The sequence below is a fragment of the Heterodontus francisci genome, chromosome 27, assembly GCF_036365525.1.
Source record: "Heterodontus francisci isolate sHetFra1 chromosome 27, sHetFra1.hap1, whole genome shotgun sequence".
Classification (NCBI taxonomy): domain Eukaryota; kingdom Metazoa; phylum Chordata; class Chondrichthyes; order Heterodontiformes; family Heterodontidae; genus Heterodontus; species Heterodontus francisci.
Window position 1 is genome coordinate 72,418,676 of NC_090397.1, and position 21,327 is coordinate 72,440,002.

A 21,327-nucleotide genomic window follows, 5' to 3' on the forward strand; every position below is an offset into this window, starting at 1 on the left:
CGTTAAAGTTCAAATTGTTGCTGGGAAGAAGAGAAAGCCTGTTACAAGGGCTGCCAGACATTTAGCTGGAAGACATTTACATACCAATAGGGACAAGAGAGGTTACTTCTCTAATGCATTTAACCCACAATGGACTTTGAGCACCAGTCATTGAAGGCAAGGAAGCACATTCCAGGCCCTGCTAAGATGATACAATCCACAGAGCCAAGATGTGGTCAGCCCAGCTAGTCACATGACTAAAATAAAAGCAAAATACTGCAGATGCTGGAAATGGGAAATAAAAACAAGAAATGCTGGAAATACTCAGCAGGTCTGGCAGCATCTGTGGAGAGAGAAGAAGAGTTAACGTTTCTGGTCAGTGACCCTTCATCACTGACCTGAAACGTTAACTCTGCTTCTCTCTCCACAGATGCTGCCAGACCTGCTGAGTATTTCCAACATTTCTTGTTTTTAAGTCACATGCCTAACCTGCTTGGCAACCTGGGTTTTTCTGAATTGTACAAACGTTTGAACTCAGAGTATTTGCTCCTGGATTGAAAAGACCTCTCCTGGCTGGCTCACCACAGCCTCTCCTGTCTGTCTGCTCCCATCTCTTTCTCACAGAACTCCAAATCCACTGAAGACACATGAACCCCAAGAGAGAAGAGTCTGCTATAGAGAACATGGTTTAAGAAGAATACTGGGCCCCAATGAAAAGCAAGCTCTACCTATAATCAAGAACTCTACAGTGAGCTCGAAGATCTGTAACAAAAACTCTCTTCAGAGATTGCCTCAAACTTATCCACTTTCTTCTGCTCTGTTCTGTCTCTATCTGTATGTGTATTTATCACGTATGCATGCTAGCGTGGGTGTGTTGTGTATCCGTGGGCATTAACCGAATTAGAGTTTAAATTTAATAAATTTAAACCTTTCTTCTTTAAAGCTAAGAAAACCTGTTTGTGCTGGTTTCTTTGTCTTATAATTGGAAAGCAGTAAACAAAGATTCACCAAGGGGGAGCTAAAAACTCGATGTGTTTAAAATTAAACCCTGTTACGGTAAGACCAGGTGAAGGCTGAGAGGGACCACTAGACACCTTCCTCACCTGGTCGTAACAACCCATTAACACATTGCCATTTCCCAATAATATTTCTGGATTTTCTCATATTGCTACAGTAATAATTTAGCATTCTCTGGTGATATTTCAGAATCTCCTTCAATGCATTAGTATCCACTGCTGTATCAACAGTTTCCATCAGTATTTCTGTGTTCCATTGACCCTCCAACACTCTTCAATAAGGCTTAGTATTCTCCAGTAACACTTCACCAATCTACATTAATACAGGAACAAAATTGTTGATACTGGTGGATATTATGTATATAATGGCACATGCCAACAGCATGCTCATTTTAAATGGCATTAATATTGGAGAGTTGCAGTTGGGAGAGGTCTGATCCAATGAAAATTGATTGATTCACTCATTGCACACAGTTTAGAAATGGTAACAGCCAAACATTTTCTGAAGTGGCTAACATTTTTGGCCTCAAGTACAGCGTATATTAAAGTCATAAAGACCCCAGGCAGTCCATAGTCTACCGCTTTAACAAGCTAAATAGTAAAGCATTATAATGTGATCTAGCGCAATGTGGCATTCTAAACCAAAATTCAGATGCGGGGCTTTCAATAAATTAACAGATGAGGAAAAGACAAAAGGAGAACAGTTTGATATTTATGATATAATAAATGTTAAATACCAAAACCTTGAAAGGGTTAAGCATCTTAAAATCTGTTTTCTATAAGGGCTGTGTTCAGAAAAAGAACTAATTAGATCCTAAAGTCCATAAAGCATCCATATTATTGACAAACCATTACAGGTAATTTTTGAGAGATTATGGGAACTCAGCATTTTTCCCATGAAGTTATGGCCAAAAGAAAGAAAAAGACAAACAAACTGAAAATGCTGGAAATGCACAGCAGATCAATCAGCATCTACAATAATGAATCACAACAATAAGTTATACTTAGTTCCCTCAGCACATCAAAATGTTCAACGATACTTTGCAAGAAAATGAACACAGCAGCTGTTAGGCGAAAAGTTAGGAAAGCAGTGGTTGAAGAGAAAGGTTTTGAAGATGCTTTGGAAGGTGGAAATAGAAGGGTGTAAGATGGTGAGGTTTACGGAGAGTATTCCAAAGTGCAGGAGCACGATGCTGAAAGCTGCACAACTGATGGCAGCACAGAGAGAGAGGAGGAACAATAGGCTAAACTCTGAGAGAATGGAGCATGCAAGCAGATATGTAGGGTGTGGAGCAAGGCCATGGAGGGACTTGTAACTGAGGAAAGATCCTGGTTCAGTGAAACTCGTCAAATTAATCAATGACGTGCATATATATGAAATGACAAGGTAGCAAAACGTTCCAAGGCACTTCACACGAGCGTGATCAAAACACAGAAACATAGAAGGAGTTATCAGGACAGCTGACCAAAAGTTTGATCAAAGGGGCAGCTTTTAAGGAGCATCTTATGGGAAGAGAGAGAAGTGGAGAGGTTTGGGGAGGGAATTCCAAAGTTTAGGATCAAGGTAGCTTGGTGGAGCTGTGAATCTAATCAGCACTCTGTTAGGTTCTGACATAGTTTACACTCAATGAATGAAGCATTCTTTCTCATTTGAATGGCAAATGCCCTGATGTTTGTGAATTTCAAGCAGATGTGTTTTTATTTAATTGTGACTGGTGCAGCTTGTAAAGTATTGTGAGTGTACCACCTTCCTATATAATCTTCTAAATGAGCATTTCATAGTTGCTTAGGAAAGAAAGCTGCTGAAAGGAGAGGCCAGACTTTGTCTGTCACGAATACAAAAACAAAATACTGCAGATGCTGGAAATCTGAAATAAATACAGAAAATGCTGGAAATACTCAGCATGTCAAGTCAGGCAGCATTTTGTGGACAGAGAAACAGAGTTAATTTTCAGCTCGATAACCTATCATCAGATGAAAAAGTTATTGACTGAAATGTTAACTCTGTTTTTCTCTTCACAAATGCTGCCTGACCTGCTGAGTATTTTCAGCATTTTCTGCTTTTATTTATGTCTGTCACTATCCTGAACATGGCAAGAGGGAAATAACAACAGGTAAGAGGGATCATCACACACTGATGACATTGTCCTTTTTCAACTGACCACAGTACGAGAGATCTTATTTAAGCTGTTTTGTGAGTGAATAATATACAGTTACATGATCTTATTTCTTATGGTGTGATTTGGTGCCCACTGATGGTCTATAATTTTGAATTTTGATCTGTCTTTCCATCCATATGGTATGAAAAGTATATGAATAAAAACACATTGCAGCTCCTGAGTTTTTCTCTGAAGTGTGATGATGATGGCTAGTTCTTCGCAGATGAATGTCAAGGGAAGATTCGGCTGTATGGATGCTGGCACATTCGCTGGTGTCTAGAGAGTCTAATTCAAGATCTGTAGGCTCTTGAACATTTGGGGCACAGGAATTCTTCACCTGCTGGAGCCCAGGTAGAAGCAACTTCCTTGCGTTTTCGGCGTTTCTCTCCTACAGCTTCATGTCTTAATGACTCAAACCCGCACGCAACATTCCTGATTTTTGAGCGCCAGTTGTTCCTGTCAGCAGCTTCCTGCTCGTACGTCCATTGTTCAATGTCAGCCAAGGAAAGTTGTTTCTTCAGCTGTTCCTTGAAACATTTTCGCGGAGCATCTCGATTCCGCTTCTCAAGGCACAGTTCTTCACACAGCACTGCTTTTTGAAGTATAAGCTTGATGTAACGAAAGTTTCAAAAACGTAGGTTCAATGATTTCAGTTGAAATGCTAATACATGTTTAATGCAATCACAACAGCCTTCTGACTCTCCGTACTGAGACCCCTGAGGATATGATTTATGTTTAAATATCCAGCACTCATTACATTGTTTATTTGTAACAGATTCTAATTTGGCAATTTTTGGCTTGTATTTCATTCTGACCTTTATAGCTACAGGTTGAACCTATTACAGAAAGTATCATAATTAACATGAGAGAAAGATAAAGAAGGGAAAAGTGGTTTCAATACAATGTCAGCCCTACCCACCCATCACTGTATGTTACATTAAAAGTGCAGGGCTTGCTTCATATTATCCTAAGAGACAGGGGGGCACATTTTGTGGGGCTGTGCTCCCAGTATTGAGCTTGGCTTGGTAGGGATGTGAATCTGAGCACGAGATGGGAGAGATCAGTGCACACAATTTGCGGAACCTCCTCTCCTTCCCTGCCTCATTTTTTGATGATTTATTTAACGGGAAATAGAATTCAGACATTCTTGCAGTAAGGGATGTCCCTTTAATATTAGGCTTAATACATATTGTTCAACAAGAATAGAGCACTATATATCTCACCTAGAAATGTCCAATGTAACAGCGGGGCCGGAATTTTATGCCACCCCAACGAGCGGGATGGTGGCAGGAAAGGGTGGCGTAAAATGGAGCTGGAGGCTCCAGAAGGCTTTTCTGACCCACTCCCACCTCTGCTGCCCTTTACGTATGGCGGGGGGAGGGGGGAGCACGTAAAATGGCCCGCCCGCCCCAGGCCAATCACCCGCCTCCACGCGGATTTTTCATGTGGCAAGTTGGTGTTCCGAAGCCTGGAAAAGCCGCTTGGGAAAACCAGGCTGCTGCCAATCGTCCCGGGTTGGGGGCTGCCCTGCTCATGGGTCACAGGGTGCCCTATGGAGGGCCGCCCCCACTACCTTAACCACCCGCAGCACCCAACACACCCCTCCTTCCCCCCAACCCACCACCCTTGCCTTGCTAGGGCCCAACCAATTACCCCCGGCAAGGCAACCAAAACTTAACTTTGCTCCCGGCTCCACATCTGCTTCTACCTTCAGCTGGGCTGCAGTCCCAGCAGTGGCTACCGCTCCTCGTGGCGCTGCTGGGACTAAGAGCTGCCGGCCCGCTGATTGGCTGGCAGGTCAATGAGACGGGACTTCCACTCGCTTGAGGGAGGAAGTCCCGCCTCGGAACAATTACAGCCTAGGGATCCGTAAAATACGGAACAGATCCCCAGGTGAGGCAGAAGCGGGTTCGCCACCAACTTTTACGTCGGAGGTCGGCTCCTGTCCGCCCACCGTAAAATTCCAGCCCGGGTGTCTAAAATGTTTCATTCTCCAGCACTTAACATTCTTCACTGTGATCAGTAAAACATTTGTCCACCACATTATACAAAGTGTAGAAATATAATATGGTTAAATTTCGAATGTCATGACACGGCTACACTGTGATCATCAACTCAATAGAATGCAAGGAGAACTAGGCTTGCAAAGGGTTAGAACGCAATCCATTCACCTCATAGTTAGGAGTTTGATTCATGTTAGTGAAATGGGATGACAAGTGTATTTGCTCTAGTAGCTATCTTGAGTAAAGCTAGTTTGGACAGTCTGAACTGATTCCACAATGACATCTCATCTACAGTGTAAAACTGTAATTTTGCCAACAAGAAAGAAAAACTTGCACTTTGTCATGCAGGCCCCCACCTGCCAAGAATGAGACATATTAATTATGTCACATGAACATTGATTTTAACTTGCTGGGAAGAAGAGAAGGCCTGTTACAAGGGCTGCCAGACTTAGCTGAAAATATTTGCATAGTAGCAGACAGTGCTTGTGGAGACAAAAGGACCATTCCCTGACACATTCAACCCACAATGGATTTTGATCATCAGACACTGAAGGTGTAAGGAAAAGCATTCCAAAGACTGTTAAGGTGATATAATCCACAAAAGCCATGACTGGTTAAAGCAGCTAGTCACATGACTAACAGGCTGGTCCAGGGTTTTTTGAACTAGCCACAGTTTTTGAACTCAAGAAAAGAATGTTTGCTCCTGGAGTGAGAAGATCTCTCCTGTCTGCTCCCATCTCTTTCTAACAAGCCTCTGAATCCACTGAGGACACATGAACTTCAAGAGAGAAAAGTCTCTTACATCGAACAAGATTTAAGAATAATACTGGGCCCCAAAGAAAAGCAAAACCTACCTACAATCAAAGACTTTACAGCGAGCTCGAAGAACAGTAACAAAAACCATCTTCAGGTATTACCGCAAACTTTTCCACTTTATTTCTTCTGCTCTTTTCTGTCGTTATCTGCATGTGTGTATCGTGTATGCATGCAAGCGTGGGCACATCGTGTATCCCTAAGCTTTAACCGAATTGGAGTTTAAGTTTAATAAAGTTCAACCTTTTTTCTTTAAACCTAAGAAAACCTGTTTGGCTAGTTTCTTTGCCTTATAATTGGAAAGCAGTGAACAAGGATTCACCAAGGGGGAGCTAAACACACTGTGTGTTTAAAATTAAACCCTGTTACGGTAAGACCAGGTGAAGGCTGAGAGGGAACCCTAGACCCCTTTCTCACCTGGTCATGACAACTTATATAACACTTTTCACGACCACAAGACGTCTCAAAGTGCTTTGCAGAATGAAGTATTTTTGAAGTGTCACCACTGTTGTAATGTAGGAAATGCAGCAGCTAATATATGTACAGTAAGCTCCCACAAACAGCAAAGTGGTAATGACCACATAATCTGTTTTGTGATATTGATTGAGGGATAAATATTGGCCAGAACATGAGGGCTAACTCCCTCCTCTTCTTCAAAATAGTGCCATACGGTCTGTGATATCCACCCAAGCAGGCCGATGGGCCTCAGTTTAACACCTCATCTGAAAGACAGTACCTCTAACAGTACAGTACTCCCTCAGTACTACACTGGAGTGTCATACTTGATTTTTGTGTGCAACCCCTGGAGGGGGACTAGAACCCAGAACCTTCTGCTTTAGAGGCAAGAGTGCTACTCACTAAGCCACAGTTGACAACTAAAAGACCCAAATTGCTACTTTCACTCAGAGGCCATAAGGATGACTCATCTATAAACTAGGCACTTAGGGACAAAGAAGTAGAGGAACTCTGCATGACCAGAGCTGATTGGGCCTGATATATAAACTGGATACAAAGAGCAAAAAACATAATCCAATATCCAGAACTGACAATACTCACAATATTGGAGAAATATTTTTTTTAAATGTCAAAGGGGTAATTTACAGTTTTGTTATAACTGTGTTACCTTTCCTAGTTTAGAGACATAGCCTTATTGAAGCCTACTAAAGGTCTAAATATTTGCTTCCCAATTGCGAATGTTGTGACAATAAAGAGGGATCTTTGCAAATGATTGTGTCTAAATGTAATGTGGCCATTGGGACCAGTTACTGATTCCAAAAAGGAAGGAATGGAAGAAAAGAAAAACAGAAAACATCACTGGGAGCAATTGGCTTAGCAGGATATTGTTTGCCCTTTACCTTTAGGTCTAAAGTTTGCACACTGTTTCCCATCTAACAGCGTCTTGGGAATAAGCAGGATCTCTTGTGAAATAAAGCTTGTCAGCAGGTCATCTGGTAACCCAGTGGGACTATGGTTCCCTACATAGCATAAAACTAACCAGGATGGCTCTTGTACACATATGCTTGGTATTGAGCTATTTACAGTGTTAAAGTGGCATCCTGAACACAGCAGGACTCTTTAATTACAGGCTTAATATTTTGAATTGCCCTGGGACAAAGACATTTTTAAAGCTTTAAATATTCACAGGAAAGAATCCTCAACCTCTCGCCACCCCCCCCCCCACCCCCCTACAATTTGGCTTGTTTACCCTCACTTCCATCTCAGGAACTCTTTGCAACAATAACACACAAAGCAAACATCTACTTTCTTCTTTGTGTTATTTTCTCAAACGTATCTTTCTCTTTGCAACCCTCAAGTGTTGCTTTGGAGACTGGTTCTGTTGTTAAGTTATTCAGAGACAAATTGAAGTCAGTTTTATTGAATGATGCTTTGACAGGATGACATTTTGTACCACTTTCCAGTCTGTGTTTAATTACTCAATCGGGAAGGAAATGGCATTTGCTTATACTATGCATTTAGCAGATTGTTTCAGTGTCCGAGCTGAGGTTAGAATAACTCCTGCTTTAGTTGACCCAATGTCAACACCTGCTTGAATCTGTTCTCATTGGGTGATTATCCCCAGACAGTTTAATTCTTAAAATTTGTTTAAAATAGTTGGTACACCAATGCTGCTGTGTCCTAACACCAAATCCTATTCATCCATTGCCCCCTGCTTGCTGACCTACATTGGCCCCCAGTTAAATGCCTCCTCAATTTTAAAATTCTTATCCTTGTTTCAAATCTCTCCATAGCCCTCACCCCTCTCTATCTCTGTAACCTCTTCCAATACCACAACCCTCTGAGATATCTGCACTCCTCCATTTCTAGCATCTTGAACATCTCCAATTGTAATTGCTCCACCATTGGCAACTGTGCCTTCAGCTGCCAAGACCCTAAGCTGTGGAATTCCTCCCTAAAACTCTCCATTTCTCTTCCTCTCTTTCCTCCTTTAGGAGGTTCCTTTAAACCAACCTCTATCACCTGTCCCAATAGTTTAGTGTTAAATTTTGTTTGATAACACTCCCGAGAAGCACTTTTGGATGTTTTACCACATTAAAGGTGCTATATAAATACAAGTCATTGTTGTTGTAACTGCTACAAATAGTGACTCACATTGTGCAGTGAGAAACACTCATGAATTCCACAGCCAGGAAAGCTGTAAGCAGAAAAGGAGAAATACAGTTAAGAAGGAGAGAAAAAGAAAGACAAACTGAAAGAGAGGATAAGGATAGAAAAAAGAAAGGATAAATCAGAAAATAGAAGAATGAATTGAATGAATGAATCCCTGCTAAGCCCTGTGATAGTGTGTGCTGCTTTTAGCTCTGTTTGGTTTCAGTATGGGGCAATAGACCAGTTTATCTTAAAAACTCCGTATCTAGGATTTGACAGCTGGCAGTCACTGTGTGGTTTTGAAATTCTGCTCCAGTTTTGGGGCCTAACATTGGGGTATATGGAGCTGAATTTTCCCCATGGAGGCAGAAAATAGGAGTCAGGACTGTTTTTGGGTTCTGAACCCCCCCCCCCTCTGGTAGGAAACTGATAATGCTAAGGTTTTCACATGGTGAGCCCTTAATTGGCAAGGAGACCGGTTTCCTGTCCAATTAAGGGTAGCAGGCAGGTTTTCAAAGCTGGAAGGGCAATCAGAGGCCTCGCAGCTTCAGAGAAGGATCCGGCTGCAGTACAAGCTAAATAAGTGGGAGGAGCCTCAACATAAAAATGCCCTCTCAGCCACTTTAAAATAAAAAACAGAAAGGGCAGTCAGGCCAGAGCACTGCCTCTTCAGGGCTGCCTATTGCTGTATCCCACCCAGGCAAGCAGGGAGGGCCTGAGGCCTGAGGCCTGCCAGGAGTGCTGGAACCTGGCCTGCCACTGGGTGCTCGTCTACAGGCAGTGATCTGTCTCGTTGCAGTAAGCTTACCAAGTGGAAAATCCCAGTTGGCCTCCTTAACTTACCTTTAACAAAGCTCTTAACAAACCTAATTGCCTGCCTGTCCCATATTGGGAACAAAGTTTGAAACTGACAAACAGGCCGGTGTGATATTTTTGGGCACCCCATCCCACCAACCTCTGTTCCTGACCTCAGGGTGGGGCTGAAAATTCAGCCCATGGTGAAAGCTAATACACTGGCTTTCCACCCTAAAAAAAAATTCAAATTTGAGAATATAATTTGGCCTTTTCATCCAAATCACCTGCCCAGACCCGTGCAGCCAACTTGAATTTACTTACACGGAGACAATGGTTTGTTGCCGGGATCAGTTTGAAGCTTGAAGACTACTGGAAGTTTGAACACCAATTGCTAAAGTGGGGAATGCATTTTTAGTGATCTGTGTTTTTTTGCTTTGAGTCTAGACAGGATTGAACTTGCCTCTGACTGGTTGTGGGACTGTGAGCCGCAAGGAATAATATACCTGGCCTCACGCAGTTAGAGCCCTTAAAAGAACCCTTAGAGCATGGTGTGGAGATCTGGCCGATTGTCCATTTCTGGTTTCTTTCATTCCATCATTAGCATTTTCAACTGCCTATGCCTTAAGTTCTGGAATTTCCTCGCCACCTGTCTGCCCTCCTTTAAGCTGCTCCTTAGCTACCTCTTTGATCAAGCTTTTGATGACCTGCCCTACTATCTCCTTATGGCTCAGTGTCATATCTTAGGTGCAATTTTATGCTCTTTGCCCACGGCGGGTTGGGAGGTGGGGAGAGCATAAAATTGGGTGGGATGGTGGTTAGGGTGGGGGGTAGAACCCCGCCATTTTCCCACCTCTGCTGAAATTTAGTCCGGGGTGGGAAGGGCTGTGAATGACTTTCCCACCTCACCGCCAATTGACGCTCTGAACTGGGTAATTAATCCCCAATTTAAGGGCCTCTTCCCGCTGCAGCCATAATTAGCCATGAGATGGGCAACCCTGCCCTGTCACCGCACGAGAAGCACGACACAAAAAACTGTGTGGGCTGCTTCCCAGCTCTGGGGGGGAGAGGCGTCCCCTCATGCAAAGGCACTTAATGCCTGGACAAGGGTCCCGGCATCAGGAATGCGGTGCTTGCTGATGGCCACTCCCTGCCCTTGCTGCCTCCCTCTGTCTCCTGCCCGGCGAGATGCCTCCCGCCCTGACCTACCTTAAGCCTGGTTCCACTGTCTCTGCAGCGGCAGCTGTCCTAGGACGGGACTTTGGGTGGCAGAGTCCTAAATCCTATGGAAGGCCTACCACTGTCCAGTTAAGTGCGTGATTGGCACTAAGGCTGCTGCCTCCATTTTAACATGATTTCTAATTTTAACCATTGTCAGCTGCATTTTCCAGGCCTCAGGAAATCTGACAGGTAAAAAGAGGTGAGAAGGGCTGAATCCATCAAGTAAGAGCCTTCACAGCCCTGCTTGTGCGTCAGGAGGACAGGGGTGTTTCCACCAAGCCCAAACAAAGCTGTAAACTCCTCGCATAATCTCTCTGAATTCCACCTTCACGGTTTCTCCCGACGTCTGCGTGATCATTGACCCTACTCCCCCCGCATTCTTGGCCCCACCCCCCACTCCACAATCTCTCCCCCACCCCTAAAACCCAACTACCTGCTCTGTCTGTGACCTTGTGCCATAGATCTTCCCACCTGACAGACAATCTTCCTGTCAATCAGGCTGACCATCGGGTGGGAAATTTGGAGAAAAAAAACATTAAATATGTCCTGCAATCCCGCAGTTAAAGCTCCAAACATGCAGCTCAGTAAATATCGGGATCACAGTGTCTCTGTATAGGTGATAATTAAGATGTGTTTCATAATAATTTGGGGAGAAAATGTATTCATATGTTCTTCATAAATGGTATTAATTATTGTTACTGAGTAAGAGGCTGTGGGTTCAAATCCCACTTCAGAGACTTGAGCTCATAATCCAGGTTGACAGTCCAGCGCAGTACAGAGGGCATGCTGCACTGTCACAAGTGCTGTTTATCAGATGAGGTGTTAAACTAATCCCATGGCACTATTTCAAAGAAGAGCGGGGGAATTCTCTTGGGTATCCTGCGCAATATTTATCCCTTAACCAACATCACTAAAACTGATTATCTGCTCATTATCACATTGCTGTTTGTGGGAGCTTGCTGTGTGCAAATTAGCTGCTGCGTTTCCTACATTACAACAGTGACTACACTTCAAAAGTACTTTATTGGGTGTAAAGTGATTTGAAATATCCAGAGGACATGAAAGGAGCTATTTAAATGCTGGTGGTTTGCTCCTTTTCTGCTTGCAGCTTGCCTGGCTATGGAATTCATGAGTGTTTCTGAAATGATTTCAAAAGGAAATTAGATGGGAACTTGAGGGAAATAAACTTACATGGCTACAGGATAGAGCGGGAGAATGGGACTAACTGGATTGCTCTCCAGAGAACCAGCATGGACTCAATGGGCCAAATGGCCTCCTTCTGTGCCGCAATGAAAAATGACTATGACCCTAAGCCTTTCTATTTTGCATAGGTACAGGCATGCCTTACATTATAGGCCGGTCAGAGACATCACTTGTGTGTAAATACACAATACAGTGACATATGATTCACAGTGTTATATTGTTAGATATCTGTATCTAACACAGCTTTATATGTTTTGACCTTTTGGCTAATTGCATCTTGAATGAGCACTTTAAGTGATAAACACAGTTCTAAAGTCAAAAGGAGCTCATCCTAGGTTGGGCTGGAATTTGCAAAGAGTACTGTGGTCACTGTTTTAGACATTGCCTCTTTGAACACAAGCCCATGGAAGTGCTTACAATGATGGATCCCACACTGTCAGCTTCTGTTAAATGTTCTGCCCATTAAGTCCTTCACATGCTGATTGTGGGAGTGAAGTATGCTTTGATGCCACTGTGTTCACACCAGACAGCTGAATCGTTTTAGCCATGGGAAGGGGGCAATGACATGCTGATTAATTTGTAATGAAGCAACTCTCCAAACAGACCATTAGGAAGGAGCAGTAGGCATTGACCTAACCTGGTGCCATCACTCTGTATCTTTTGCCTTGTACAAATTCAATGTGTTATCGTATGGTTTGGGTGCCTTCATGCTTGACCTTTCATGTGAGTTAATGTTCTCAGTGGCCAGCTTCAGTCTCAGAAAGGAATTATTCAGCATGTCAGTTACCTTGTGTGAATGAGAAATCTGGGTTTTGTAGGTTATGAAACGCATTTGTGTTTTACTCATTATAATTACTTATTCTCTTAATTAATCAAATGCAGGTTTTATTCTGCAACTTTGGACACAGGAGAGTTGTAAAAGATTTTGGCAGAAATTGCTAAGATTTTCCCTCCTTCCCTGCAGAACAGTTTCAGGTTAAACTTGATGCTTTGATTGAATGCTAATTGTTTTAAAAATGTTTAGTAATCCCCTCTCTCCCCAATTCACAGAGCTAGTCTTTTTCTCCCCTGTGAGTTCACATTGGTACTCTCTGCCCCATTGCCCCCACTTCCCGTAAACTCAAAGCCAGTTGTCCCTGAGACTGGTCTGGGAGGATGGGGGGGGGGGGTTGGCAAAACAAACTACTGCAGGTTGCTCCAAGAAGATCAGACTTTGCTGAAAGCTATGGCCACAAATTCCTGATATCAGCATTGACCCTCTGACAGTGCAGCGCTCCCTTAGTACTGACCGTCCAACAGTGCAGCACTCCCTCAGTACTGACCGTCCGACAGTGCAGCACTCCCTCAGTACTGACCCTCCGACAGTGCAGCGCTCCCTTAGTACTGACCGTCCAACAGTGCAGCATCCCTCAGTACAGACCCTCCGACAGTGCAGCACTCCCACAGTACTGACCCTCCGACAGTGCAGCACTCCCTCAGTACTGACCGTCCGACAGTGCAGCACTCCCTCAGTACTGACCCTCCGACAGTGCAGCGCTCCCTTAGTACTGACCGTCCAACAGTGCAGCACTCCCTCAGTACAGACCCTCCGACAGTGCAGCACTCCCTCAGTACAGACCCTCCGACAGTGCAGCACACCCACAGTACTGACCCTCCAACAGTGCAGCACTCCCACAGTACTGACCCTCTGACAGTGCAGCGCTCCCTCAGTACTGACCCTCCAACAGTGCAGCACTCCCACAGTACTGACCCTCTGACAGTGCAGCGCTCCCTCAGTACTGACCCTCCAACAGTACAGCACTCCCTCAGTACAGACCCTCCGACAGTGCAGCACACCCACAGTACTGACCCTCCAACAGTGCAGCACTCCCACAGTACTGACCCTCTGACAGTGCAGCGCTCCCTCAGTACTGACCCTCCAACAGTACAGCACTCCCACAGTACTACACTGGGATCGTCTGCCTTAATCAGGGGTCTGCAGCCTGAGGTTCCGGAGCCGCATGAGCTCATTAAGGACTCCTGCAGCTCCCAACCTTGATCGATCAAACCCTTTATGATGGTTATTAAATAGCTCATGCGTTTTTTTAACCTTTCATTAACATTGTACTTGTCAGAAAGTAGAATTCAATTTAAAATCTTTAAAATATTGTTGAAATATCTCTGTCTTTATGATTGGTTTGCACCCAGATAATTCTAGTAGAATAAGCCAGGTGATGCCATTATTCAAATCCTAAGGTGTTCCAACTAAAGGTTCAAGTGAAATCGAAAGCTGGGGCTTGAATATACAGCTGCCTGATTAAGAGATGAGTGTTGACATATTGCAATTTCGGTTTTTCATCCGACAATTCCTGAAGAAGCCTGGGACTTTTTTTTTGTGTAAAGTTGCTGTGGAAATGGCTGTTGTTGTTTCAACTAATGGGATGCATCAACATCCTAGGAAGGAGAGAAAAGAGTCACTATACTCTCACCAAGGTCTGCCTGGAACTAGAATCCCCCACTGTGACATCAGCAGAAATGGTTTACATTTTTTGGTTGGTGTTCCTGTCAATGTTCTGCCAAAGTTATAGCAATCAGGAAAACTCCCACAGAAATTCTACTCCATCCTCTCGGGAATGGGACATTAAACTTGCTTCCTGTCTGGCTGTCCTTGTGTATGATCATTTTATTTTGCATTAACTTCTTTAATAAACCACAAATGATTGTATTTTTCCAAAATGAATGGAGCACCATGTATTTATTTCTATTTGTTGTTTAGTCATTCGTTAGCATCCTTCCATCTATGAAAGATGATGGACACACAGCAAACAATCTATTTAGGTGGGGTGTCTTCTCTTGATGCATCTTTGTTGATGGCTGTGAAGGCCAATTCTTGAGAGACAGGTTCTGCCACAAATGCTGCATGTAAAGCAGCCAAGTGAGGCTGTGAGTTGTTGTTTCTGACATTGGTGCCTGTTGCCAAGCTGTGGTAGCAACTGGTCATTGTGGTAACGCAAACCAGCCTACAGGATGTGTTGCCATTTCCCTCTTTCGCCAGCTAGTGCTTCCCAGGTGCAAGTCGACATTTAGGATCAACATTAAATAGCTCACTAAAAGAATCATTTATTTAAATATTAAAATTGTTGAACATTAGTTTTAGATTGGTTTACTAATTTATAAGCTATAGAACAAACACAGACATAATGGGCCGGATGGCCGCTTTTTGTGCTGTATGATTCTGATTGTATGATATGTATTCTATTTATTTTTACCTCAGGTAAAAACTGATGAAAGGATCATCAAAACAGAATATGGCCTTCTGATTCGTAGCGTGCAAAAGAGAGACATGGGTCTTTACTCCTGCAAAGCTCAGGAACAAACATTTACTCACACAATCATGAGACTGAATTTGAAAGTGATAGAGAATGAGCAGATGGAGAGTGCACAGAAGGCTGAGGACGAGGAGGGGAAGAGCAGGGATTTTGCCTCGGAGTCTCGGCTGAGATACAAGGACTACGTGCAGCTGCTGAGCAGTGCCAGCTTCACAGTGGATGACTACTGCGAACAGCTGTGGCATCGGGAGAAACGGCGGCAGAAGAACAAAGGAGCTGGAAAGTGGAAGCACATGCAGGAGATGAAGAAGAATCGAAATCGCAGACACCACGCATAGGCTGATGCTTAGGATTGAAAACCGAACACTGCAGCTTTAAATTCTAAGAAGATGACAAAGACTTCATTAAACACAGTTGTACTCTTTTAGAGCATAAACAAGATACTTACAATAAAAAAGGACTTGAGTTTCCATGTGATGTACTCAAAGACATCAAAACCAAGACAGAGACCTCTAGGTCTGCAATTTCAGTCTTCTTTAATATACATTACAAAGTATTTAGAGAGCAGAAACAGGCCATTTGGCTCAATAGGACTCTGCCAGTGTTAATGCTCCACAAAAGCTTCCTTCTACCTTGCCTCATCTCACCCCATCAATATTAAACTCAACCAAACTCTTGCTTTGTGAAGAAAATGCAGTAGCAAGTAGTTTGTCAATTTTATCAGCATCCCTCTGCTCTGGTGCATCCATGATATATATATATATAAAGTTTATGGCAAAAATCCATCCCAATATTTTAGTCAATGACTGAAAACAAAATGTTCAGTCCTAATGATTACAGCAATTTATAAAGATCTCATCTGTGATGTGTATATATAGATATATATATATATATATATATATATATACACATCACAGATGAGATCTTTATAAATTGCTGTAATCATTAGGACTGAACATTTTGTTTTCAGTCATTGACTAAAATATTGGGATGGATTTTTGCCATAAACTTTAAGTATCTTTCCAATACTTGTCATTATTGACTTATTGCATAAAATTGACAGAAACCTATTTTAGCTCTTTTCCAGAATTCTGGAATTTCAATTGAAAATGCTGATATTACTGGACTAATTATGTCTTTATCAGCTTCAATACTGTATAATGAAACATCACAAATGTAATTTTTGTCACTGTAAATCATAAATGGTATTTACGCATGAGAATTGATGTAAAATGTTATGAGGGAAAAAAACTTACACTTTTTGAAGAGATGACTTTTACACTCCCATTTTCTAAATATGTATCATAAGAAACAATTACTGTCTTTCTGGCATGAACAAAATTTGATGGTGTTTCCATTATATTAGCTGGCAAGAAAAATGCCTTTTCTTTCTAACTTGTTGCTGATAAGGACTAGAAAAACAGAGTAGTGTGGAGCTCAGTGATGCTGCATGTTGGAGCTGAGCCATCAATTGCAGCTTGCAGACTTGTGTTTGTGATTCCCCGCATGGTGAATTGCCAATTATAGGTCATCATGTGGAAATGATGGGTGGGATATCTGAGGGTACATGGTGTCAGGGAAAGGAAGGAGGGAAATACAAAGGGAAGAATCAAACCCTTTACTGCTGTTAGGTACCTCCTAGTAACAGTTAGGGAGCGGGTTTGCTTGATTGTTTGCCTGCTGTCTTGGGCAGGTTGAGGTGACCAAAAGAGAAAAACATGGGAAAATACATAACTGACAAAAAGGAAAATAAATAGCAAAGCCAGCTTGTAAGTTACTTTGTCTAATTTCACATCCTAATCATTCTTTGCAATCCTGAATCTTTGTTCACTTTTCCATTCCATTCTGCTTCTCTACCAATTTCCAATGCTAGAGAATCTAATGGGCATAACAAATCTGTTTAAAGTACATTTTATACAAAAAATTCCCTGTTACACCTGATAACAGAATATTTTAGCACAGGATTCATATTGTTGAAGCTTAAGTGAAAGAATTTTGGAACATATGTCACTGTAAAAAGTAATTATATTCCTTTACATAATCTTTAGTTTATAATTTCTTTTGTATTAATTTAGTTGTACCATCTTATGGACTGTTTTTTGTTTATTATTGGGGTGAGGTTTTATTGTAAAGTCATTTCCAGAATAATGGGGTTTAGTAGTGGTTGGTTGATAGTAAGCTAGTCTTTAACTCTTTAGTTGGGGAAGCTTTACAGCATTTCCCTCACCAGCATACTGGTTGCATTTGTGATTATCAGTCTAGTGTCACCCAACATTGGGTGAATATTATCAGTTCTTGACCAGGCACAGAATGATGCTGGAACGTTGCATCGTCTGGGAGGCAGGAATGGACATCCTCCATCTTGCTTCAGTCCAGCTAGTTCATCAAGGAGGGACACTCACAGATATGAGCAATAAGGTTCAAATTCTTACTCCTCTTAGGTTTAACCTGGAGTTTGTGTTTGTCCATTCTGCTCAAATATGCTTTCAGTTTTGAAATTTTATGGTTTAATTTTAAATAATATCCATTCGCTGAACAATGCATTTAAAGGGAGGCAGTATCTCTCGTACTGCTCCGATAAAGCATAAATTAGCCCAATATGCTTAATTAAGGCAAGTGTATAGTTAACATTTGCCGAGACTTAATGGGAAAACAAAGTGAATGACTCAATGACACAAACAGTCACCTGAATAAGGTGACAGGACCTTCTTGACACCATCTGTATTGCATGTGAATTGCCCTGTGGTGACCACTGTCCTTGGCAAATCCCTTTACGATAGAAATGACCATGAAGGTGGTCAGACTATCTCATCCTTCTTAAAACAACCAGATATATGGTGGCAGGTGATCAAAGGAAGAAAACTGGAAAAAGTGAGAGGAATGAGAAAAATATCAATGCATAGTTCCCATTTTGAGAGAGATTCTTTAAAGGAAAAGGATTATTTTCCTTTCGTGGAAAGATGTTAAATATGACATGTCATTGTATTGATATAACAGGGAATGTTAAATGTATATTTTGGTATTTTAATAAAGCAGACATCTTGTTATTTAAAAAGCTTACATTTTGATTTTTTTTTTGAATGTTACATTTAGTGAAAATATTTTCCAGAAATAACTTTTCAGCACTTTAACTGTTCCTTAACACTTTATAGGTGATACTTTCCTGAATGTGTTAGTTTGGATGAAAAAATAAATGTGAGAAAACAAGTGACCAAGTCTTTGAACAATGAAATTGTTGTTTTTACTGCTGCTCTAAACTTTGCTCCTATGTGAAAATGAGTTTACTCAAATTAGAAAGGGAAAGAGAGAGAAAAGGCCCTCATTAAAAACAACTAAAGCCTTGTCAAAGGCTAGTAATGAGAAATGGCAGTATAAAATGTTATTGTTCTACATTCAGACCTGTAAATCATTTACATGAAGATAGAATAAGATTTTAATGACTATGTATTTCACATTTAACAAAGTATTTAGTAGAATATTAAATGTTGTGTAACCCAAGATGACACAGATGATTAATAAACGTTTACGTGAAATCCACTGTCTGAAATACAGAAACTGTCTTTTGATGTGCAGCTGGTTTCAAGTGCAACAGGCTGGAATCACAATTCCAAATTCCGCTGATTTAGGAATTAAGCCACTTTGTCCCTCAAGCCTGTTACAAACATATGAACTAGGAGCAGGAGTAGGCTATTCGGCCCCTCGAGCCTGTTCCTCCTTTCAGTTAGATGCTGGCTGACCTGTGCCTCAACTCCAGTTACCTGCCATTGATCCAGATCAACTGATCCCAAAGTCAACAAAAATCTATTAGTCTCAAGGTGGAAAATTTCCATTGATTGAAAATCCACAACCTTTTGGGTGAGAGTGTTTCCACTGCCCTTTGTATGATGAAGTGCCTCCTGATTTCACTTCTAACTGGCCTAGCTCTAATTTTAATATTATGCCCCTTGTTCTAGATTCCCCCAGCAGAGGAAATTCTCTCTCTCTATCTACCCTATCAAATCCCTTCAGCATTTTAAACACCTTGGGCTGGATTTTAAAGAGTCTCTGACAGCAGGAACGATGGGGTGGGGAATGAAGAAAGCAACGGATGAGGCCTGCCACTGACCCCGACGCCAGCAGGCCCCGTTCCGATCTTGGTGGCAGCGGCGAGGCCTCGTGGTGGCCGCCCCGCCGATCGGTGACAGGACCCGCATTATAATATGCTAATGGGGCTTAGCTTTAATTGATATGCAGGCAGCAGCAATTCTGCCAACAGGTTGGGATCTTCATTCCGTCGGCTGGCAATGCCGCGCCTTCAAATTCCTGTTTGGCGAAATGAGGCGCGACACCTGTGGGGAGCGGGGAGGAGGTGATTTTCTCCTTGCAGGAGGTGGAGAGTGGGGTCAGAAACACTTCGGATTGGTTGGTGGGGTGATGGGAAGAGCTAAAGGACAAGGGTTCTGAACATTGGGGGGGGGTGGGGGGTGCGCGAAAGGTCATTTAATTACGTTAGTTATTCCGGTGGTAGGGTAAGGGCAGGAATGATGTTTAATGGGGGAGGCAAGGTATGGAAAGATTTTTGCATTCACTCTTTTTAAACTGCACAATAACTGGCCCTTTAAAAATGGCACCAGCGCCTGCGCATTGGTGACGGACGCCATTGCCAGGGATGGCTCGCCCGTCCCCTCCACGTCATCGGGGGCGACTGCCCCGGCCATTCTAATGAGCCACCGCGTTTGGAATCGCGGCAGCTCCGCGATGTGGGCCCCGTGTGCACAGGCCACAAATTTTTCCGCCCGCCTCCTATTTCGGCGTCGGGCTTTTAAAATGCAGACCCTTGATTGGATCACCCCTCAACCTTTTAAACCCAAGGGAATATATGGCAAATTTATGTAAACTGGCCTCATAATTTAACCCTTTCATCCTCAGTATCACTGGTGAATCTATAATATACAACTTCCATGGCTAATGTATCCCTCTTGAGGTCTGCTTCTCAAATTGAATGCAGATGGGGTCTGACCAAGGTTATGTATAACTCAAACAACGCTTCCTTACTTTCGTATTCCAAATGCCTAGAGATAAAGGCTAACATTCCAGTAACAAGTTTGGTTGGTTTGTGCAAAAGCAAAATACTGAGGATTCTGGAAATTTGAAATTTAAACAGAAAATGCTGGAAATACTCAGCAGGTCTGGCAGCATCTGTGGAGAGAGAAACAGAGTTAACGTTTCAGGTCAGTGACACTTTGAAAGATCATCAACCTGAAACGTTAACTCTGCTTCTCTCTCCACAGATGCTGTCGGACCTGCTGAGTATTTCCAGCACTTTCTGTGTTAATTGGTTTGCACACTTGTTACAGGCTTTTAATGATTTGTGTACGCGGGTACCTAAATCCCTTTACTCTTCCATAGCTCCTAGTCTCTCCGCATTAAAAAATTATTCTGATTTGTCTCTCATATCCAAAATGGATTACATTACACTTTCCCACATTGAACTTCATCTGCAATTGCTTTGTCTATTTAAAATCTATTTCTTTGATCAAACTTGCAGTCACCTGTCCTAATTTCTCTGTGCTTGGTGTCAAATTTTGTTTGAGAATGCTCCAGAGAAGCATCTTGGGCATTTTTATTATGATATAGGTGCTATATAAATGCAAGTTGTTGTTGCTGTAGTCCACTAACTTAGTCTAGCTTGTCTCTTTGTAACTTCCTTCTCCCATCTACACAACTTATTGTGCCTCCTAACATCATATCATCTGTAAAGTTGGATATACAACTCTCTATTTCTTCATCTAAGTGATTAATATAGATGGTGAAAAGCTAAGGCCTCACTACTGAACCCTGAGGAACATCACTTGTCGCATCCCACCAATCAGAGAACACTCCCTTTATCCCTACTCTCTGTCTCCTACCTCCCAAGCAATTAACAACTATGTCACAAGGGCTACCACCAGTTCTGTGCCCTCTCATTTTTTTTCTTGTGCGGAAACATATCAAATATCTCCTGAAAGTCCATATAGACAAATCTATCATACACACGCCCCTATTCACCATGCCAGTTTCTTACACAAAAATTCAGCGAGGTTGGTCATGCATAACCTACCCTTCGCAACTGCATGCTGACTCTCTCTGATCAGCTCACACTTGTCAAAGTGCTTAGTCACTCCATAGATTTCAGCAACCTCCCACCAACTGATGCTAAAATGACAAGTCTGTAATTAACAGGGTTCACTCTCCTCTTAACTAATGG

General features: G+C 42.4%; 1 protein-coding gene across 5 annotated transcripts in view; it reads left to right on the forward strand.

Annotated features, from left to right (window-relative positions):
* sema3d (sema domain, immunoglobulin domain (Ig), short basic domain, secreted, (semaphorin) 3D) overlaps positions 1 to 15,898 on the forward strand; it is a 368,459-nt gene extending 352,561 nt beyond the window's left edge. For all 5 annotated transcript variants that reach the window (XM_068059610.1, XM_068059611.1, XM_068059614.1 and 2 more), the window contains one exon: positions 15,047 to 15,898. In XM_068059610.1, coding sequence (XP_067915711.1) covers positions 15,047 to 15,439 — 393 coding nt within the window. In that variant the 3' untranslated portion in view covers positions 15,440 to 15,898. The remainder of the gene's footprint in view (positions 1 to 15,046) is intronic.
* Positions 15,899 to 21,327: the final 5,429 nt, after the last annotated feature.